Source organism: Adiantum capillus-veneris, chromosome 5, assembly GCF_014529385.1.
Source record: "Adiantum capillus-veneris isolate H3 chromosome 5, ASM1452938v2, whole genome shotgun sequence".
Lineage (NCBI taxonomy): Eukaryota > Viridiplantae > Streptophyta > Polypodiopsida > Polypodiales > Pteridaceae > Adiantum > Adiantum capillus-veneris.
Genome location: NC_140935.1, coordinates 7,907,162 through 7,930,151, shown reverse-complemented (window position 1 = coordinate 7,930,151; position 22,990 = coordinate 7,907,162). Strand labels below are relative to the sequence as shown.

The window sequence follows — 22,990 nt, the reverse complement described above, 5'->3', positions numbered from 1 at the left end:
CCAACAAGACTGGATGAGATTGAGGGGGCGTTGGCATGGTAATTTGGAAGCTTATGGTGGGCAGATGTACAGGGTTCACCAAGAACGTATGTGCAGATCAATTTTGAAGGATGGTGTCAACGCACTCAAGCTAAAGCTGAGCAGCTCTATATGGTCTGAAATGAAACCTTGGAATCAGAAGTTTCAAATCAGGTTGCAGGTTGTGGATATGAAGGTGAGATCGACAAGCTGGCTATGAGTTGTCAAATTGGAGTTGTTGTAAAATGTGCCTACGATGCGTCTTGGCTTTCCTTTCAGACTCTCAAATTTTTGCGTAGCTGTCCTACGATGCATCTCCATCGATCGCATGATTGGATTCCGATGGAGCTGTCATCAAAAGTCTTGATGCCCAGGCTGCAAAGCTGTCACTGTTTTTAGCGTGGAAAGCAAGGGATTCCTTTCAAGTTTGATCGTAGAGAGCAAGGGCTTCCTTTCAATTGTGATAAGGTATGCTTGCATTTTGAAGGTATGTGAAAACATGCAAGATATTGATGTGGGTAAACAAATTCAAGATGAGAAGGTGAGACATTGAGAATGTTAGGTAGTTTGCACTTGGAGCCCTCGTCTCTTGAAAAAGTACCTAATAAGCTTTCTGCCCATGGTGCCTCACAGATACAAGCGATTTGATCAGCTATGTGCCAATTGTGGTGTCTCAACAAAAGCACAAAAAGTGATCAACGCGTGATGAACGCTTATCAAAGGGCTTTAGGAGAATGATGCTCTTGGCGTTCCGACCCCACATGTAGAGCAGTGTTGGCTTTTTTCAAGGCACATAATTATGTGATAAGCTTTGTCTTAGCATGGAATTATGCTAAGTAATGCATGCTTGCCTCCTTGCAACATGTGCCTGCCTGTCTATGGTGTTATTGCTTGGAATACATTGATTGAAGGTATGTGTCACAATAGTGATGACATGGCATGGAACTTACCGGTCCTAAAAACTAGTGATGGCGTTGGCATTTGTGCCAGACAATGATGTGGAAGCATTGTACGGAAAATCTTGGAACTTGTGGCACAATTTCAGGGTAATGACGTGGTAGCTATGCTATTTGTAAAAAGAGCTTTTTAGTGCACAACTATTTTAGCAGATGCTTTGTTGCAGTCGGATGATTCACAATGCATTTCATGTGAGTCTATTGAAACCTTATGAGGGTGAATTGCTAGAGGATATGGAGCCTGAGGAGCAGCCAAACGTAGAGAAATAGATGAGATTCTTATACGTGAGTAGGTCCTAGCACATAAGAAAACAAAAGTGCAGGGTAAGCTAGCACATAAGGAAACAAATGTGAAGAGTAAGCTGGTCCGCAAGTATTTGGTCAAGTTTAGGAACTATTCAGCTCTTGATGCAAAGTGGATGGAGAAGAGGAATTGGTAGATACTCCTTAGTTATTAGAGCTTTACCTTGAGGCTTTTTGGTACAACTCCGACTATTCCAAGAGTACACATTGAATCAACAGATTGAATCTGGTGCGGTACATACTGCACGAGAGGGGAGCCACTCCACTCCTTTGTCACAGATTATCCATACAAGAATAGAGTCAATTAACTTCTTTCGAAGACTTTGGGGTTGCTGACAATACTTTGCTAAGTGACTTTATGATATGTACATAAACAATTGTCATAAGTTGTGCGCTTGTGGATAGAATTCCTAAAGAACTGAAAAAATATGTACTCTCACTTGTTTTTGTTGATGTGAATCTGGTGTGACATCTCATCGACTGAAGTGGCCTCATCATGTGTCATCTCCCACTCTGTGAAGCAATGTGCCTTCTTTGTCTGTTCCTTGCAAAGCATACGCAAGTTAGCTCTCACAATTACTAAATCATTGGCCCTTTGGATCTTAAGACAGTTCCTCTTCTCAGAGGCAATGTGGCTCTACAATGTACACACTCCAAAGTTGCTCCAAGCAACTGGAGCTCACAGCTTGACAAAGAATACGAACGGAAACAACTGCAACCCAGGTCCATTTGATCCATAACCCTCCCACCATAGTGGTGTTATGTGGACTTTTTTAGCACGTGCAAAAGAACAATGATACATTAAAACACAAAAAACAAAAAAAAGTGACTTTTTGTACTTGTCTGCAAGCGTCGTCTACATCGTCTTGTGCGCAAGAGATTCGTCGCCGCCTGTGCTCTGTAGCTCTAGCTCTAGGTGCGACAATAGGGTGTGACAGGTTGCCTGTGTTAGCTGGGAATCGGTTGCGGATGTTTTGTTTCTTTTGTGGTTTTGCGATGTATCTGGTTGCGGTTCAGCTATGTGGCAAAGTTGAAACAAAAAGGGTTTATGAGTAGCTTTGAACATATGTAGTTGCGGTATTCATTAGGAGTGACAACATTTACTCCTCTCAGTACTCCTCAGTTTGTTAGTTGTAGTTGCCCATACCTACAATGGTTGTCACTGGCAACAGAGAGCACCCTCTCCCACCCTGGCAAGATCACTTTGAGTCTTCTTTTGGTAGCAACAGTAACAGATCGGATTATGTACCTAGTTCAACGAAATCATTGATTGAGGAATATTATGATGAGGACTTCTCGCAGTCTGGAGAAGAGATTACTGAGAAGAATGTCACGAGTACAGGGCCTCATCCCACAGGTGCTCTCTCTTAGACGCCTATTCAAGTGCTATACCATTTACAATTGCCCAAGCCCTCTCTCAAAGATGTTTTCTCTCAACAACAACGAGTACACCTTGGCCTTCTGTCACGTGCACATGGCTCTATGTGCCACGTGGACATGCTTCATCGACTTCCAGAGCCAATTTTCCACCTATCCCTAGATAGGAGTGTCTAGAATCCTAGGACTTGGGAGGATTAGTACCAACAATTTTGTGAGCTTGTTCGTAGGACCTACATGATCGAACGAGTCCATTAGATTAGGTTTTCCAGTTTTGGAACCCTCTTGCATAAATGATTTGTTCAAGAGTTTTGACAAATGTTACATTACTGTGGGCATCTAGCATGACATGTATGTAGTTTTAGGTTAGAGAAATCCAACGAGCCATTCCTTGTGTCGATCGGATTCGTGGATCGGCAGATGTGCAATAGTTTCACCCAGAAACTGAGCCTTGGTCATAAATCATTTTAATGGTTTATTTCATAAGAATTTTACAGATGTTTTACCCTACATAACCAACAGATTTGGCCTATAAAGGAAGCAGCCATGGCCAGCGTTTTGCATCCGAGCAGGTAGCGCCAGATCAGTCTTAGCATTTTGCAGCAGTGCATCTTGGCGTTTTTGCTCCAGATCAGCTCCAACGTTTTTGCATCAGCGTTTTTGCAGATTTCAGCTGTACGACTAGCGTTTTCAGATTTCAACCCCTTTTCCTTGTCAGAAACGGATTGGATCTGCCTTTGCTAGCTTTCTGTTGTGGTCCGGTACTCCGGTAGCCCATTGAGCTTCTCCTCGGCCATTCCCTCGCCGCATTGAGTGCTTCCATTGCTACCCATCATCGGCATCATCAAGATGTGTGTTTTTATAGCCAGCTTTAAGCCCTTGTTTCCTCTCACATCAGGAGCACAAATCAGGCCCAGATCTACCCCTTGGCGGCCATCAACAACCCCTCATGGAAATGAATTTGAAGGTGCATCAAGTTAGCCTCGGAGGTGACATTCCTCATTCGAGTTAGTAGAGTTTGCATTGAGGTATTACATTTACGCAATCTAAAGCAAATACCACATCAACGGTGTGGGGGCCCCTTGGAGAGGGTTGATTGGGACCCCATTGGGTCTCCTCTCTCTCTCTCTCTCTCTCTCTTTCTCTCTCTCTCTCTCTCTCTCTCTCTCTCTCTCTCTCTACATATCTCTACCACTCTGTCATTCCCTCTCTTTAGGAAAAGTAAAAGGTACCATCATTCAAGCTAAAAGCAATCACTAACGCAAGAAAGGAAGTAAAAGATTTGTGCAAGTGAAAAACCTAGATCTTCATCATTTCGATTCCGATGCACATGACATTGGTATCAGAGCTTTGAAGATTTTGCATTAATCCGCTAATCTTTGGATTAATTTTTTTTTTCTCTTGAGTGTTTGAGTGTGTGTTGTAGCCTTTTGCCCAAGGATGCTTCTCTCACTTAAGGAGCTGCAAGACCTGCCATTGCACATAGAACCGTGCGCCTTGAGCGTAGGAAATGCAAACATAGTATACCGGGGTTTGTAGTTGTGGTGCGTCTGCGAGAGGGTAGTTGACTTGGTGTGTGTGCTCGACCACCTTAAGCATGGATATTTGCAATCATAACTTCTTCGGCATGACAGATTGCATCATTGAAGACATGCATTGGAAACATGAAGATGTTGATTGTGAGTATTAGAATTTGTTAACCGCCTATCACGACAAAGGAAGGCGCCCTCCAGATCAACCTATAAGCTTTGGAGTCTTGGCATTGTTTGAAGAACCATGTCACGTGCACATCTAACCCTATGTGTACGTGGACAAGCTACTTCATGACATGGGTTCAGTTCAGTTAGCTTAGGAAGTGTTTTGGCATTTCTGTGAGTTTGTTCGGAGACCGTGCATGACCAGACACTTAGGTTAGATGCATATCCTCTGGTTGCACACAGCATGATCATCAGATTTCCATCAGAACCCATCAGAAGCATTTTTACAGTGCATAGACCTATTTTCCCTATTTTTGACATTTTTCACTTATTATTTTTAAGTAACTTTTGTTGGAAACTGGGTAGGGCAAATTCCATAAGTTTGTATATATAGAAACCTAGCGCTAGCACTTTATGGCAGAAGAGGCAGCAGAAGCACCTTGCTCAACTGGCAACTTCTCAGCAAGAACCCCCCAGCAAGGCCTAGCGTTTTTGCAACATAGCATCAACACTGGCGTTTTTGCACCATAGACCAGCCTTGGCGTTTTTGCACAGCAGATCCTCTAGCATTAGCAGATTCTACAGCAGCTAGCAGATTTCCACCGCAGTAGAAGATTTTCAGCCCTAGCGTTTTTGCATCTGCAAGACACCTCAGCGTTTTTGCAGATCTTCGTGACGGAATCAGCGTTTTCAGTTTTCAGCAGTCAGTACCCACAATAGAACCCCCGAAACTCGCAGATCTCACCTTGTCGCAGCAGATCCTCGCCGCACGGTCAGATCCAGCAAAGTTTAGAGTTTCAGCCCAGAAAACGCAGATTTCAGCATCTGCGTTTTCAGTGCCTACGTCGTCGCATCGTCGCCATCGACATCGGTATCGACATAGAGTCAAAATTCAGCAGATAAAGATTTGCAGATTTCAGCCATTAGCATTTTCAGATTTCAGCCCGTCTCGTTGTCGTCCTCATCGTCGTCGACATCGTCGGCAAGTCCAAGCATTGTAGAGATTTGTGCAATCAATAGTAGACTGCTCTCGCCATAGAGAGTGGGGCCTTCGGAGGAGGGTTTGACAACATTTTGGTGTCGTATTCTTCTCTCTCTATCTCTCAGTCTCAACACCTTCATTCACAGTGTTCACCACTTTGTTTGTGTCCATTGCACTCTCTCACTAAAGGAACGGAAGGTTCTCCCTTCCATAAGTAAAAGGAACCCTTGAGCACAGTTCGGAGCACTCATCTTGAGCAAAGTTCAACATTCACTTTCGCTGCCCCTTACATTGGTATCAGAGCTTTGGCAGTGTTCTGTATCACTCAAGGAAAGAACCACATAATTTTTTTTTGCTTCTTGTAGTCGCACGTAACCCAAGTCCACTTGGGCGTGTCGATTCCTAATCGTGTGTTTGAAGAGTGACAGGAATCCCAAGAAAGAAGGGCTTGTCCAGCCTCCCCTCGTTTCTCTTTTCACTCATTGAGAGCGGACCGTGCACTTAGCAGTCGGCCAATCGACATGAGGTGGGAAAAAGCAACCTTGGTGTGAGTGCAAGGCCGCCAAGGGGTGCGCCTGCAGGAAAGAGAAGAGCTCGGGTAAGAGAAGATCCTTCTCTAACACATACTGCAAGCTAAAGAAGAACCTCAAGAACCTCAAGACTCCAGAACCTCAAGAACCTCGAGACTCTAGAACCTCAAGAACCTCAAGACTCCCGAACCTCAAGAACCTCAAGACCCCCAAGAACCCAAGAACCCAAGCCCTACACGAACCCAAGTTCCTCGTGAACTTAAGAACCAAAGATCTCAGTGTATGGTCATCACCCGAAGCGGAATGGATACTTTGCATAAAGGTGATGAGCATGAAGAAGGTGACTAGGAGGTTTTTCCGAACCTTCCCCTTCCCCATCTACGCCAAGGATTGTACTAACTCCTATGGAGGCTTTCGACAAGATGATAATGGATAGGCAGTTAGAACGCGAAGCAAGAAAGGCAGAATTGGCTTGTGAACACGAAGAAAAAAAAGTAGAACGGGATCGCGAGCACAAAGAAAGAATGGCAGCCATAGAGCGTGTGCACGAGCAAGCGCGCTTGGCGACTGAAGAAAGAATGGCAACCCTAGAGTGTGAGCACGAGCAAGCGCACTTGGCGGCCGAAGACAGAAGGGTAGCCTTGGAGCGTGAGCGTGAGCAAGCGCGCTTGGCGGCTGAAGATAGCCGAGCACAGAGTGACCAATTACACATGCAACATTTGGTCCCACTACTTTCTAATTGAAGGAGTACGAGCGGAAGTGCGACGCGAGAGAGTGCGAGAAGAAGAGCACGACGATATGGTGAACTCGCTCTACTGTAATGTGTAGAGCATAGTGAGTTCTTATTAGGTTTTTACAAAAGAATATGTGTACATACCTGGCGGCCCGCCCACTTACCTGGGCGACCACATTGGGCTTTATACCCCAACAACCTCCCACTTAAAGTCCAATGTGGTACTTTAAGTGTGAGAGAAGCTACTTGAGAGAAGCTACTTTAAGTGTGAAAGAAGCTAATATACAAGAGATGTAGAGAAGTGATGTACTACCCTACACCTAACTGCTTGCGAAAATGCGCAAAGCTCTCTGAGGGAAGTCCTTTTGTAAGTAGATCAGTAGGATTTTCTGTGGTGTGAACTTTGACAAGCTGAAGTTGCTTATCCTCGAGCATTTCCCTGATGAAATGATACTTCACATCCACATGCTTTGTCTTTGAGTGATAAACTGGATTGCGAGCCAATTGTATAGCACTTTGACTATCACAATATAACACAGGCATCTCTTCTTTGATTCCCAAATCTGTTACTAGTCGATTAAGCCAAATTGATTCTTTGCATGCCTCTGATGGTGCAACATATTCAGCCTCTGTAGTAGACTGAGTAACACAATCTTGTAATCTAGAACGCCATGATACTCTTCCACCAGCCAATGTAAAGACATACCCTGACGTAGACCTTCGATTGTCTAAGTCACCTGCATAATCTGAGTCTGTAAAACCCTTTACACTTAGCTCCCGACTCCCATAGCATATACGCATACTCTTTGTAGCTTTCAGGTATCTCAATATTCCTTTCACTGCCTCCCAATGTTTCTTGCTTGGGTTTGACATGTATCGACTTACTACTCCCACTGCAAATGCAATGTCTTGGCGAGTAGCAATCATTGCATATATCAAACTACCCACTGCAGACGCATATGAAATCTTATCCATTTCAGCCTTTTCTTCCTCAGACACAGGACAATCTTGTTTGCTAAGTTTCACATATGGTGGCAATGGAACACTCAGTGCCTTTCCCTTCTCCATATTGAAACGTTGCAAAACCTTGTCAATATACTCTGTTTGAGATAACCAAATCAACTTCTTTGATCTGTCTCTCTTAATGCGCATACCAAGTATATGACTTGCCTCACCCATGTCTTTCATGTCAAACGATTTTGCCATCTTTGACTTCAAAGCTGAAATTTCTTCCAAGTGCTTGCCAGCAATCAACATGTCATCCACATACAAAATAAGGATCAGCCAACTGCCATCCTTAGCCTTCTTTGTATATAGACAGTGATCGAACTCACTACGTTTGTAGCCTTGAGAAAGCATAAACTTGTGGAATTTATGGTACCATGCCGTCGGTGATTGTTTTAAGCCATAAAGACTCTTTAACAATTGGCATACCCAATCTTCCTTGCCTTTCTCAACAAACCCTTCTGGCTGCTGCATGTAAATTTCCACATCTAAATCACCATGCAAGAACGCTGTCTTGACATCCATTTGGTGCAACACCAAATCTAATATGGCAACCAATGCAAGAAAGCATCTCAATGTAGTCATCTTGACCACCGGAGAGAAGACTTCATCAAAGTCAATGCCTTGTTCTTGCTTAAAGCCCTTGGCAACAAGCCTTGCTTTGTACTTTGGCTGACTATCATGAGCGGTGATCTTATACCTGTAAACCCATTTACAAGGTAGAGCCTTTTTGCCCTGTGGTAATTTAACTAGCTTCCATGTCTTGTTTTTATGCAGAGCTGTCATCTCTGACTGCATGGCCAATTGCCAATTCCCGGAGTCCTTCATTTGCACTGCTTCCTTGTAACATGAAGGCTCATTGCAATCAGTCAACATGACATAGTTCATAGATGGAACAAACCTATCAGGAGGTCGCGTGACACGTCCAGATCTACGCACAATAGGTGGCTCAGGCTTAGCCACAACCTGTGGTTCCACTCTATCCTGTCCTTGCTTCTCTTGAGCCCTGACATTTTGTCTTGCACGTGCAGGTCCATCTTCTTGGAAGACAACTCTTCTAATCTCCTCAACCCTCTTTGGTTTAGAATGATATTTGGATTCATTAAAGTGAACATCATTGCTGCGGACAACCTTTCTGGATTCGGGATCCCAAAGTCTGTACCCCATCTCACCAAAATTACCATAGCCTAGAAAGATGCACTTTCTACTCTTTGGCTCAAGTTTGTTCCTAAATTCCTTTGGAACGTGAGTATATGCCTCACAGCCAAAGACTCTGAGATGTTTGTATGAGGGCATTTTGCCTGACCATACCATCTCTGGCATTGAATCCTTATGCAAAACCTTGCTAGCAGATCTATTTACAAGATGAACAACTGTTGATACAGCTTCAGCCCAAAACCCATTTGGCAGATGTGCATTAGACTACATACTTCTGACCTTCTCTTGTATGGTCCTATTCATCCTCTCAGCAACACCATTTTGAGGAGGATTTTAAGGAGCAGTAAGTTCACGTTTTATACCTTTTGACTCACAAAAGTCCTGAAAGGCCTTTGAAACATACTCTCCACCATTGTCAGTGCGTAAGCATTTAAGCTTCTTGCCACTCTGATTCTCCACAAGTGTCACAAACGTTTTGAAAACACTGAACGCTTCATCCTTGTGCTTGAGAAAGTAAACCCATACTTTTCTCGAGTAATCATCTATAAATGTCATAAAGTAAGAAGCTCCCCCTAGAGATAGGTTAGGCATAGGTCCACACAAATCACTATGAACAAGTGCCAACTGTGTATCTCTTCTACTGCTTCTATTCTTATGTGGCTGCTGTGTTTGCTTACCATACAGACAATGTTCAGAGAATTCAAAATCATTAAATGAAAAGCCAGGCAAATAACCAGAACGAGACAAGATTTCCATTCCCTTCTTGGACATATGTCCTAACCGGCTATGCCACAAAGAAACGTTCGGCTGCTCGGTTACATTGATTACATTTTTAGAGACATTTGATACATAAATCATGTAAAGTCCTCCAAACTTTACTCCATGTGCTACTGTCATAGAACCCTTGGATATCTTCCACATGTTCTGTCCAAAAATGGTGACGTAGCCAGCATCATCAAGTAAACCTGTGCTGATCAAGCTCTTTGTAATTGCGGGAACATGTCTCACATTCTTTAGCGTGAAAGAAGAGCCATTCTGAAACTTCAATTGAACATCTCCAACACCTAAGATCTCACATGTCTGCCCATTGCCTAGCCGAACATGATCTTTAGTGGTCACATAAGAAGTAAACCACTCCTTGTTTGGAGACACATGAAGTGATGCCCCTGAGTCTATAATCCAGTCACTCAGTGCATTTCCATCAGATGCTGTAAGAAGAGCTGAGTCCATTGTATTCTTCAAGAAGTAGATGTCTCCTGACACTAGTCTGTCATCCTCTGCAACAGTGTTTGTCACATTTATTTCTTGAATCTTCAATGAGGACTTGTTCTTCTCACCATGGTCTTCAGCTTTCTCTTTGCCTTTTTCTGCTTTCCATTCTCTGCAGTCTCTTTTCATGTGACCCTTCTTGCCACAATGGTAGCATTCTATGTCACTCTTGCCTTTAGCACTGCGGGACTTGCTACGAGACTGATTCCTCTTTCCACCTTTGTACTTTTCTTTGGTCCTTCCCCTGACAACTAAGGCTGTTCCTTTGCCTTTGTCCATTGTCTTTCTATTGGTTTCTTCAGTAAGTAGACTTCCTTCTACACCTGCTATGTTCAAACCATCTGGAGGTGCAGAATTACTCAAAGCTGTGCGAAAAGTGTCCCAACTTTCCGGCAATGTGATCAACAGGAACATAGCTCTAACAGGTTCATCAAACTTGACACCTTGAGCTGACAACTGACTATAGATTGTGTTGAATTCATTCAGATGATTGGACATAGGTGTCCCTTCTTTCATCTTCAAGTCAACAAGCTTCTTAAGCCAGTATACCTGTGAAGCTGCACTCTGCTTCTCATAAAGATCACTCAGCTTTAACCATGCTTAATAAGCCGACATCTCGTCTGCTACATTGGAGTAAACGCTTTCTGCCAAAGTCAGCATAATGGTAGAAAGTGCCAATTCATCCATTTCGCTCCATTCATCTTCGTCCGTATCTTCTGGTTTTATCCCCTTGAGCTTTATAGGTTTTATCTGCTTCTTTTGTACCAACACGTGCCAAATCTGCTTCTTCCACAATGGGAAATTGGTTCCATCCAGCTTCTTGATATTGTAAAGAGCAGTGTCCTGTGATCCAGCCATAGCTACGCTTCACAGTGGTTTACTTTCCTGGGAAAAATTCGGCAGAGTTTCCCCTGTAAACTGACCTCTGAACCAATATCAATCTGTCAAATGAACCAAGAAAGCTTCAGATTCTGCATAAATTTCGGTAGAGTCTCCTTTGTAAAATGGCTCTGGTGTACTCAAAAACAGACCAAAAAACAGCTCAAAAAACACCGTCTCTCTGACACTGTAAGCTGTGGGTAAACCTGTCCTGCACCTGTACTATCTCTGACTGTCCTGTCACTGTCCTATAAGCATAGACTGCGACAATGCCTCAACGGCAGTAAAGCAAAGATGCAATCCCAACTGTCTAACTCACAGTCAATACATCCTAGCTGCCTATCTAAGGGTGGTCGAGGGATCGCTCCAAGACCTGTATCACCGAAAGGATCTCAACATTTGAGAATCCCCCAGCTCAATAAAACCTCACTCGACCCTCAACAAAGGCTGCAGTAAATCTGACAGTACATATACTTCCCACAAAGTCATACATCCACAAATTTCCCACTGTATGCTGTAACCGCTGCGGCGGTTGTTTGCTGCGTGACTCACAGCCAGCAAACCCTCAACAGACATACATCATCTCTGACAATACATCCCATGTGGAAGTATCTGCAATGTCAGGATGAAATCTGGAATATCAAGCAGCAAACACAAGCTACCTGATGAACTAGTGGATGTCGCCTACAGTTTGTGTGTAGATGCGCCTGTGTCGTATGTGACACGCCTCCAAGAACTGTGAGCCGTCCTTCGATGTGTAGACAACCACAAATCAGCACTCTGGGAGTGTCGATATCCTCAGCACCTGCAGTCGTAGGCCGAAAACCCCAAATTTGCAGAGTCGGATCTGCACCCGCCGAGACCACGTAGTCGAAAATGGCCTACGCAGACCTTTGTCAAAGCCGAACGGTGGCGGAGATGACCTCAGGATTTGGGGCTGTCTTTGCCTGTCGAATTTCACTCCAATCTGAGTTGGTGACTCTAGCCTCCTGCAGTGCTGCCCCGAGCCTCGATTTGAGCTCTGATACCAGTTGAAGGAGTACGAGCGGAAGTGCGACGCGAGAGAGAGTGCGAGAAGAAGAGCACGACGATATGGTGAACTCGCTCTACTGTAATGTGTAGAGCATAGTGAGTTCTTATTAGGTTTTTACAAAAGAATATGTGTACATACCTGGTGGCCCGCCCACTTACCTGGGCGACCACATTGGGCTTTATACCCCAACACTAATGTGCAGGCACAGATTGCAAAGAATCATGAGAGGGAGACTGTCTCAGTCTCGTCTTCTCCAAAGCACGAGACACATGAATTGCATGATAATGATAAGCATGATGATTTGCATGATCAAGATGTGATTATTCATGAGCATGATGATGTGATTGTTCACAAGAATGATGGGTAAAGATAGATCACGAAGAACCGATCTTGGCTCTCGAGCCTAGGTCTCAAGAACCCCCACAGGAAGTATTATGTGTTCAAATGATTAGTCAGCACGCATTGTTCGAGTGTTTCATTCGTGATATTTATACCATTCTTACAGTTCTGTGGGTTCTGAGAAGTCTGAGAGGTTCCTTGAGAAGTCTTGTTCTCCTTAGGTTTTCCCTTGTTGTGCTTCATCTCTTGTGCGAGAACAATCGTTACCGCCTTGTTGAGATCGATTGGATCTAGTACCTCCACATCAAACTTGATATACTCGTCCAGGAATGTCTCCTTGCGCTCCGCATCCGATTTGCGTAATTGAGTGCCAAGCTGCAAAACACGATTAGAGAAAGACATAACTGGCATACCATTTTGCTTTAGAGCGCGCCAATCGTCCTTCAATCGTGCGAGGTACTGAGGTGGCATAAATCGCGCCTTGAGCTTATCTTGGAAATCAGCCAAACTGAAGGAAAGGGGTGTGAATTCGTCGGCTTCCTCTAGGTGCGCGGCCAACTGTGCCTCTTGCCATGCGTGGTACCAATTTATGGCATCACCGGCAAGGTACATGGCTGCCGTCAAAACTTTGCTATTTCCTGTCTTCTTAGTTGTCGCAAAATAAGCATTAAATTGATGCAACCAAGAATGAATAATCGTGGCATCCATCTTACCATCATACTTACTGAAAGTCAACTTCTTTGTGAGTGGGTTGTTGGAGTCCGAATCTCGGCTTGCGCCACTTGGTGAACTACCAACATCTTTGGCTGGCTCCGATCTTCGAGGCGAGAATCTGGCGAACCAATTCTTACGTGCGTAGTTCTCTTGTGCCTCACGATTGGCCTCCAAGGCCGCTCGTCTTTCTTCGACCGCCAAGCACGCATCATCGCGCTCACGCTCCAAAGATGCCTTTCTTTCTGCTTTTCTTTCTTTTTTCCCTTGTTCGCCAAGCGCACTTGTTCGTACTTTTTTTTTTCCTGAGAAATAGATCCTTCTATTAGTTGATGAAACTGCCCATAGAGCTACAACCACCTCTTTGAGAGAGGGCTACAACAACCATGATGGGGAGACTCTCCCAATGAAAAAACAGCATATGTACAATGAGGCTAAATCAAGTAATGGGAGGAGGGAAAAGCCACACAGGTGGACGCTAGTGCCATCTGAGTACACCTTGGACCAAAGTCGAAGGAAGGCCTCATGCGGTCGGAGCTGCCCTGAAGTCTCTCGAGCTGTCCTCTGAGAGTGTGGATCAGCTCTAACCAAAGATCGCGAACAGTCTCTGTTGGTGGTACAGGGTGAGCCTCAAAGATGCGGAAGCAACGGGCCCGCCAGATGAACCAGAGTGTCAGGCCACTGATGAGCTCCCAACACTCCTCTCTCTCACTGCACCACTCCTGTGGAGTAAGCTCTGTGGCAGGCTGGAGTGTAGGTTGCCTCCCCTGCATCACTATCATCCTGCTGGTGGAAGATAGCTCAAGCTGAAGTGCCGGATCTGTGAGAGTGGACCAAGCAGCTGCCCCCCAAGTGTACTGCCGAGCCCTTGAGAGAGCAGGCATCAACTGAAGAACACGAAGCCACACCTGTTGTGCCAAGGGACAGTCCCAAAGACAGTGACGTTGACTCTCCACAAGATGGTCACAAGCTGCGCATGCGGCCGAGAGACCACTATGTACAGGCCAACTCCCAACTGCTGTAGCTCTGTGTGCGACCAGCCATTGAAACAAAGTGACTCGCCTCGACTGTCTGGAGTCCCACAACCTCTCCCAAAAAGCTGCCAAGAACTCAGCTGTGAGACCCTCCTCGTGCCAATGTGGTGCTGTAGCAGGGCGAGCCTCTCTCTGTGCTACCAGTATGTGACGTCCCAGTCGAACAGTGTACTGAAAGAAAGGGACACCTAGGTGGTCCGTAGAAGAGAAAGGGTCCCTCCGAAGCCACTCTCCAGGATCCCACTGTACTCGTGCCAGTGGACAGCACTCCCAAGCCCACAGTCTCCAATGTCCAGTCTCAAGAGCAGCTGGGTCAGGATCGATGACACAAGTCCTCCCACAGATGCCCACCACTCTGATCCTCTGAAAACAACACTTTGCCACCTGCAAGGCCTCTACTGCAACTCGCTGTAAGCGTCCCTCATCCTGTAACTCGAAAAACAGGGAGGGGACAGTCTCTGAGCAAGCCCGAACTGAGATGAGAACCTCCAGTCCTCCCACAGATGCCCACCACTCTGATCCTCTGAAAACAACACTCTGCCACCTGCAAGGCCTCTACTGCAACTCGCTGTAAGCGTCCCTCATCCTGTAACTCGAAAAACAGGGAGGGGACAGTCTCTGAGCAAGCCCGAACTGAGATGAGAACCTCCAGTCGCGTGAAGGCTCCCATCCATCTGGGCGCTGCTGACTCGAGAGGTGTGAGCCACTCAGCTGGTACTGTCTCTGAGATGTCCTGGCACATGCTCTGCACCCCTCTCATGCCCTAGCTGAAAGCCCTGCAGCTCCTCTGACAAGCCTGAAAACTGTAACCAGTCACCTAAAGAGCGTGCTGGACCCGCTGCCATGGGACCCCAGGAAACATGAGGCCGACTACCAACCAAGTGGCCTCTCTGAGTGCTAACCATGTGGTTCCAAACAAGGGCTATCTTGCAGGCGCTCCTCCGTGCAAGTAGGCTGCCGTTGCTCCAGGCCTCGCCACAAGTGCTCCCAAGATCGAAGCAAACCCACAGCGAAGCGGTCCTCCTCAGTCTCCTGCTCAAACCATTTCTGCGCATCTCTGTGAAGATCCATCTGGTCGAAGGTTGCCAGGGGCCTCCTGCCTGAGGCATCCTAGCACGAAGCTGCTGTAGCAAGAACTCCTTCCAAGGCTCCTCACCTGGAAGAAGTCCTCGGACGATGAACTCCCCAAGAAGGGCTCTGCTCTGCTGTGCTGGGTCTATGATACCAAGCCCTCCCTGTGAACAAGGAAGAGTGATGACCTGCCAAGCCACTTTGGCCCGGGCTGTCTGAGTGTCACGCCTGACCAAAGGAAGTTCCTGATCAGCCTCTCTACCTGGCTGATACAAGAAGTCGAGAAGATCCAGCAAGAAGTGATGTACCACATAGTAGCCAACAACACCTGGTTGGCCAGTATAACTCTGCCAGCCAAAGAAAGTCGTGCGAAGCTCCAATGTAACAACTTCCTCCTGATAGACAGGAGGAGGGGAGCAATCTGTTGCTCGGGAGACAAGTCCAAACCAACCTGACAGCCCAAGTACCGAATTGCAGTCCATGGGGGAATCCACCTGAAACCCTCACCTGGCATCCAATCGGGTACAGGAGCACTATCAACTGAGAAAGCCACTGTCTTTCTCCAGTTGATCAGGGCGCCAGATGCACAACAGAAGGTCTTAAGAGCCTGCTTGCAGCTGTGAAGGTTGGCCTCCTGGCCATCCAAGTACAAGGCTGAGTCGTCAACGAACTCAGCGTCAAGTAGCTCATCTCCCCAAATAGGGAGTGCTAAGCCCCGTAGACCTACCTGTTGCGACACCAAAAACCTGCTCATCGCCTCAGGATAGAACAGAAAGAGGAATGGGGCAAGAGGGCAGCCCTGTCTGACCGAACGTGTGAGCATGAAACGATCACCTCTACCTCCTGACAAAAGTACCTGACTGTGTGCTTGTCTGTACAAAGCTGACACCCCTATGATCCAAGCATCTGAGAAGCCCATCCTGCGTAGAGTGCCCTCTAGAATGTCCTTGTCAACTTTGTCGTAGGTCTTCTCAAAATCGAGAAGAAGAATCACCACATCCTCACCACGGAGCCGCGCTAGGGCAGAAGCCTCCCAAAAAGTAAAGATGTTGTCAAGGATACTGCGCTCCTTGACAAAACCTGTCTGAGTCCCATGTATAAGGCTCTCTAGGAGTGGCTGGGTCCTCAAACTCAGAGCCTCGGCAAGAATTTTGTAGGTTGAGTTGAGGATGGTGATGGGGCGCCACTGTCGAATCTCATCCAAGGAGCCACCCTCCTTGGGAATGAGGTAGATGAGACCCTACTCATGCTATCAGGCATCTCTCCTGTGTGCAAGATGTACTGAAAAGCACTACAGAGATCTGGGCCAAGCAAGTCCCAGTACTCCAAGAAAAAACTGGGAGTCAAGCCACCCTCACCTGGACAACTACCACGGGGGAGTGCACTAAGAGCCGTGTGCAACTCCTCAAGCTGAAGTGGGAGGAGAGGGCTCTATACTTGAGTAAGCTTGCCTCTAAATGGAGTACCAAGCAAAGATGTGTGTGTATAGTATATTGATCTCACTCGTATGTAGGTAGAAATACAAGGTGAAAGTGCGTAAATATCTTTGATTTGGTGGTTAAGTCAAGAATCAACAAAGGATTGTGAGTTATGATTGTTGGAAGTGCATCAATATGAACTAATGGTAGTTTCTTTTCCATCTATTTGATTTCCTGCAAATTTTGATGATGTTAATTTTCTAGATGGTGGAAGTCTTTGCAATTTGCTTACTTGAGGCGTCACTTGGGGTTTCACACTGCAAGATTTGGTGCTCATTGTATTATTAGGTACTAAGTTACGTTGCTCAATATTTTACTTCGTTGAATATATCTATTGTCAAGTAGCATGGTAATGCAACCTTTTATTGAAATCTTACGTAAGATATTGGTAATGGGAACCTTTTTTTGAACTCTCTTAAGATGTTGATGATCTTTTTTTGGTGAATAGGTAAGAACTTAGGATTGGTTGTCCTAGGTCATCTCGAGGAAGGTAAATGATGCTTCAGAGCTGCTAAGAGCACCATCTCAAAAGCTACTAAGCTGTAATGGTTGGCCCAAAAAATCTCGTCAATTCAGCACAATTTGGTATGGTCTTTCTCAAGAGGCAAGAAATCATATGCACCTCTAAGTAATGGTGGAAACATTTGGGTTTGAGGTGTTGATAAAATATGAAAGTGGAAGCAAAGCAAAATTCTTTTCTCGCATCAGGTGCTATGTAAATTGGAGGTTGACAACCAGATTTGATACTATTACTGCAATGGAGAGTGGATGACCAAGCCACATTGCAAGGATCATTTTATAGCCATTTTGCAGAAATGTAAAAAGGAAAGGAATTTTGCCTACACTAAGCTCATATATGAGCAAATTCGTGAGGCTGGGTTGGATACTGACACAACTGTTGGAAACCATCTTGTTCCGGCTTTGATAGAGAGCGATAACTTGTGGGATGCTCAGGAAGCCTTTAACAATTTGGTGCAACCAAATTCATGTTCTTGGACTTATCTTATACAGGGGTATGTTAAAAATGGAGATTTCCAGCATGCTCTCTACAACTTTCAAAAAATGCAAGTCGTCTCTGTACACCCCAACGAGTTTACGTTCTTGGTTTTGCTGAAGGCTTGCACACAATTGGTTTCTCTAAAATGTGGTCGAGCGATCCATTTTGAGGTTGTTAAGTATAATTTTGAAAGAGAATTGGTTATTTGCAACTCCTTGCTGGGTATGTATGTTAAATGTGGCTCCCTTGTTGAGGCTTGTAAAGTATTTGACGGTATACAAGTGAAAGATGTAGTATCATGGACAACCTTAATTGCTGGGTACGTTGACCATGGGCTCAACAGAAGTGCCTTGATTTGTTTTAACCAGATGCAAGTGGAGAATGTGGATCCAAATGCTATGACTTACTTTTATTGCCTAAAAGCATGTGTCAATACTCAAGATATAGATGAAGTATGCAAAATATATATGCAAGTGGTTAAAGACGGGTTTGAAAGAGATCCTTTACCTGCAGGTGTGCTAATAGAGTTCTATGCAAAGTGGGTCTCAATTGTTGATGCACATGAGGTCTTCAATGAGTTGCCAGTGAAAGGCACAGTTTTGTGGACCACATTAATTGCAGGGTATACGAATCAAGGTATGTATGAAGAAGCAATGTCTTGTTTTCAACAAATGAGAACAGCAGGTGTGCCTTCTGATGCAGTGACGTTTGTGTACACTTTGAAGGCTTGTGGAAACTTAGGGACACTAAGCAAAGGATTAGAGCTGCATGTTGATATCGTCAAGGAGGGGTATGAAAATAAGCTTATATTGGGCAATGAGGGCTATCACAATCAACTTATATTGAGCAGCATTCTGACGGATATGTATGCAAAATGTGGCTTGTTCTTACAAGCCAGGAAAGTATTTTCTGAGCTTCCAATTAGAAACGTAATTGCATGGACAGCTCTGATGTCAGGATATGCATACCAAGGAGACTATGAACTAGTGCTTCATTATTTTGGAAAAATGAGGCAAGAAGACATTGAGCCAAATACGACCACTTTTCTGATGATTTTCACTGTGTGTAATCATACTGGTCTCGTTAACAGGGGCTTATGCCACTTTCTAGCAATGGTGGAAGAGTTTGACATTGCTCCGACTATCAAGCACCACAATTCCATGGTTGATCTACTTGGTCGTGCAGGGCAACTTGATGGAGCCTTTAGTATATTGAACAAAATGCCACTTCAACCTAACGTTATTTCGTGGGAAACTGTCATGGGCTCATGCCGAAAATGGGGGGATATTGAACTTGCAAGGCTAGCCTATGAGAGTGCAGAAAGGCTGGATAATTACCACAGTGGAGTGTTTGTTTTGATGTCTAATATTTATGCCGACATTGATGTATAATGTTTAGAGACAATTCCAAGGTCAGCAAGTGGCTGACTCTCATGGCTGTCTGGTTTTCTTCCTTTCACACGTCCTTACACAAAACACTTGCTTGTTCATTAGCTCTGTAAGTATTTTTAGCTGGTGTGTCATTGATGAAAGTGGAATTTTTTGGTTACGGCCTAGGGGGCTAGAGGTAGAATCATTACATGGATATACATGCAGAGTGAGCACCAATGTTTTAGTGCTGAAGTATCCATCTGTTTTTTTCAGCATAGAAATACAAATGATTGATTCATTGTTTAATATTATCAGTGATTAGGGGGCTTCAAAGTCGACAGGTTACTGGCATACGAGGCAATACTCATACTGTTATAGTAACGGAAGGGCAAGTAGAAAATTCAGCCTGTATGAAGTCTAGAGCTTATGGAAAGTTTTTTGGACGTGCTAAGTTACCTTTTTTTTTTGCAGCATCCTATTAGGACCTGAATGGTTCTTATGTGATCAGTGCTTCTGCTGTCTCGTAAACTGGGAGAGGAAAAGGGGAGAAAGGGGCCTGGCTGGTGCCTTTGCCTTGAAGTGATGGCATGGCATGACCTGACAGAACTGGAAAAGGAAGAGGAGAACCCGAACTGGACCCTGGCAAAAGCTGATCAGAATTTGAGCCTAGGCCAGTTCAAAACACGTTGCAACTCGTGGGCCTTATAGACCTTGCTGATGTGGCTGTATGGACACTGCAGACGTGGCTAAGCTGGACGCTGGAGAGCTTTCTGGCAACAGCTATGTAAGTGTTAACTTTCTAAGCATTTGGGGCAACAGTTTTTAATTGCTGTCTCCTCAGACTTGGATCCTCCAGTCTGGTCCAGGTCCGTTGCAGCTCTTGCTCTCCTCTTCAAATCGGTCAGGTCATGCCACATCATCACTTTGGGACATCCATCTTTTCCACCACCATTTTGGGGAGGTCGCTTACAGAGTTCAGTCGTTGCATTTGAGATCCCAGACACCGAATGCCATAACCTTGGCTGGGCGATAGCTTCACTTGTTGAGAAACAATCAGAGATCTGCTTACCTGGTTCATTTAGCAAGCTTGATGCATATCTTTCTTTTCAGGGTTGGCATGTTGTGTATGGGGCGATGGCTTATATCCCCCCTCTGGCTCTCTTGCTGTGATCTTATATCTTCAAAGGTTTAGAGTTCTGGCTTCTTCACTTTTGAGGATGGAAGAAGCTTTGTGTATATAAGAAACAAAGTAATGGGGCATGGAGTTAAACAGGCAAGCTTATGGATATGCTAAGTCTTGGGGACAATAGTACACGGTAAACTGCCTACGCACAAGCATGAATACTAGCAGCTAAGAACTGGCACAAATTGTTTGATCCCGACGCTGTAGGAAACTGTGTTTGATAGATTCGTTCAAGCAGATTCATCGGCCACCAGATTTTATGAAGGTTCAAGCGTGGGACTTACTATGTTAGGTCGCTCGTGAACGTGATGGGAAGAGATGCCCAGGTCATTCCCAAACCAGGTCATGGAATGTGTAGAAGGTTCCACCTAATTTAAGAAAAGTCTATGTATTCTAATGGTGATAAATCTGGGTCCTTGGAGAGACCTTGTGGAACACTGTCAGCCGATGGTGGCCTCAGTGCGTTTATTGCCTCGTCTAAAAGATATTCTGATATTGAGCCAGCTTTATCTCCAGAACTTTTGGCAGGAACTATATAAAGGAACAGGTAGTGATGCGGATCAGATGCGGGCCGTGTGGGGTCCATGGAAGATGAGTGTACGATTCAGAAGACGATGTTTGCAAAGGTTCTTCCTAACGATGAATGCCTGTGGGGGAAGGGAAAAATGCTTGAAGATGCCCAGTCCACCAAGAACTGCACCTTCAAGTCTCCATGCAGGAATAAAGGTAGAGGGATAGAATCTGAAGTGCTTTGCGGGATAAATATATTACATGTGGAAGATAACCCTGTTCATCTTGTCAGTGATGCTCAAAATGCTCGGAGCTGATGTATCATTGGTGACGGTTTACAAGCTGTTAAGCCATTACTGGGTCCACCATGAAACACGCAGCTGATTTAAGTTTGTGTGTCATAATTTTATGTTTCCTTCAAGAGACTTTTTAGACTTATTGGAGCACAAATGCCAGTCATGGATGGCTTTTGTGCAATGAAGGCAATAAGAAAATTCAACCATTGTCGCACTTACATGCTCTGGCTAGTGATGAGGAGAGGTGTTTATCTTGACAAGCCTATAAACTGCAAGGAGCTGGTTTCAACAGTAAGAAAAACTGGTGTTAAGAAGGGCTTTGAACTTGTAATATCTTACAGATGCTAGAACTAGGTTAGGTTACATCACATTTTTTTCTGGATCTTCAGGTAATCGAAGATGTACCAGTTAACCAACCAGACAATGGTAGTCCTAAGTTAGCGACAATGGATATGTCAATCAATGATACATCGTGAAGCTTATTTGAGCCCAAGACTCGAATGTGAAGGGACATAGTGGTTACAGCTTAATCTCTGCTGGCATGGTTTTTCATTCGATTTACAAACAATGTGGACATTTTGTCAAGATCTGGGTAGTTAGAATGGCGGCTTCTTTCTCATTCCATGCCTAATACATATTGCTATATAATGACAGGAAATGTTATTTCTAAGTTCCTATTCCTGTTTTGTGATGCTTGACACTATGATCTAGTTATGTGGATGCTGTGAAGGCACTGTGCTTGCTCTCAGGTTGAAGCACTTGGAATCAAAGACAATCTCTATGCAGTAATCAAAATAATATCAAAGTTCAGTGGTAATTTCCACAAATTTCAGGGTATTTCGGGAATTTCCACAAGTTTTAGGGGCCTAAGGATTTTTTAAAAGCCAAGGATTTGAAAAACTGATTGCTGTGATTGATTATAAGCCAAGGATCTGACAAGCATTGATTCTTAGTTCTTTCCACTACGAGGGTATGAAAAAAACATTGCGGAAATGGTTGACAGCAGCCTAAATTCTTCAGCCATCATGAAATTCAAATTCTCTATCCACGGGCTCTCACTCAAAATATTCAAACTATCACGGAGAGGTGTAGACGATGATCCGAGGTCTAAAGAAAGTGATTACTGGCTGCCTCTTTTGCCTCCTTTCCTGCTTGATGCGTTTTTTTACAAAGCCCGATCTTAAAGAAGTCCACACCTGGAAGATGTGATGCAGGAAGATGGAAGAAGCCACAGCAAGTGGGGCACTTGGAGAAACAAACCTAAGGGGTTCAAAGAATGACCATATAGAGGACCATTTCAAAGATGACTTCCACCTTGTTTCCAAGAATTCAGGCCATTCCAATTAGCATCCAATAATGCTAATTGAGGTAGGCCTCCAAAACATAGAAAGGGCTTTGTTTCTCCGGATTGATGATACCAAATGCATTGTATGCCTAACCATTTGATCTTTGGTATTTGTTGTGCCATGAGAGAGCCTATGCAAAGAATGTCAAGCCGAGTCCTACATCACGTGATATACCATTGGGGCTCTCCTAGCAAGAGAAAAAAGAGTTGCCCCGACCAAAAGGAGAGTGACCTCCAACACTTGGATATAAATCATCAGCTACTTGAAAAGCAATGTAGCTTCAGACTCAAACAAGTGAAATCATAGCAATGTGCATCACTACCATTCGAAAAAATTAAGATGTTTAGTGTGAGGGCATAGCAAATTTGACATGAAATGTGAAGGTATCCATTCTCAAATGTCAAGGTGTCCTCATGGCTTTAAAAATTATATATTCACTACCTGCATAATGCAAAAGCACTCTAAATAGAAGAAAACGTTGAAGGAAAAACAAAAAAGAAGAGACACAAATATACCAATGTGCACTTGACCACCTCTCTTTATATGCACACAAAAAGTCTTTTGACTTTCCATTTTCACGTGTCTTCATTTCCTAAAGTCACTCTTCACTTATGGACTTAAGATGTTTTGAAAGGATTTTTATTTTTCCGAGATTGGGGTGCCCTAATGCCTGTCATTCCTTTCTTCAACATGTTGGTGTAAGGGTGAGATAATA

General features: G+C 44.5%; 2 protein-coding genes across 4 annotated transcripts; both read left to right on the top strand.

Annotated features, from left to right (window-relative positions):
• Positions 1 to 421: 421 nt before the first annotated feature.
• LOC147456843 (putative pentatricopeptide repeat-containing protein At3g01580) lies at positions 422 to 19,542 on the top strand. Of its 2 annotated transcripts, XR_015188041.1 has the most exons (4): positions 422 to 486; positions 16,778 to 16,861; positions 17,022 to 19,067; positions 19,412 to 19,542. XR_015188041.1 is itself a non-coding variant. In XM_086511964.1 (3 exons), the coding sequence occupies exon 3, from the start codon at positions 17,342 to 17,344 to the stop codon at positions 18,959 to 18,961; it is 1,620 nt and encodes a 539-aa protein (XP_086368090.1). In that variant the 5' UTR covers positions 422 to 486; positions 16,778 to 16,861; positions 17,022 to 17,341; the 3' UTR covers positions 18,962 to 19,405. The 2 variants fall into 2 exon arrangements, 1 of the variants encoding a protein (XP_086368090.1); XM_086511964.1 differs by lacking the exon at positions 19,412 to 19,542 and having other exon boundaries at positions 17,022 to 19,405.
• A 52-nt stretch (positions 19,543 to 19,594) lies between these two features.
• LOC147456842 (uncharacterized) lies at positions 19,595 to 21,514 on the top strand. 2 transcript variants are annotated; one of them, XM_086511966.1, is made up of 3 exons: positions 19,668 to 19,724; positions 19,797 to 19,845; positions 19,941 to 21,514. In XM_086511966.1, exons 1-3 carry the CDS (start codon positions 19,668 to 19,670, stop codon positions 20,108 to 20,110), a joined length of 276 nt encoding a protein of 91 aa, XP_086368092.1. In that variant the 3' UTR covers positions 20,111 to 21,514. The 2 variants fall into 2 exon arrangements, with proteins under 2 accessions (XP_086368091.1, XP_086368092.1); XM_086511965.1 differs by having other exon boundaries at positions 19,595 to 19,724; positions 19,782 to 21,514.
• Positions 21,515 to 22,990: the final 1,476 nt, after the last annotated feature.

Coding starts and splice junctions, on each gene's coding strand:
- LOC147456842 (XM_086511966.1), top strand. CDS start 19,668: ATGGACACTGCAGACGTGGCTAAGCTGGACGCTGGAGAGCTTTCTGGC. Junction 19,725..19,796: donor AGCTTTCTGGCAACAGCTAT/GTAAGTGTTAAC, acceptor TGGATCCTCCAG/TCTGGTCCAGGTCCGTTGCA. Junction 19,846..19,940: donor CTCCTCTTCAAATCGGTCAG/GTCATGCCACAT, acceptor TTGAGATCCCAG/ACACCGAATGCCATAACCTT.
- LOC147456843 (XM_086511964.1), top strand. CDS start 17,342: ATGACCAAGCCACATTGCAAGGATCATTTTATAGCCATTTTGCAGAAA.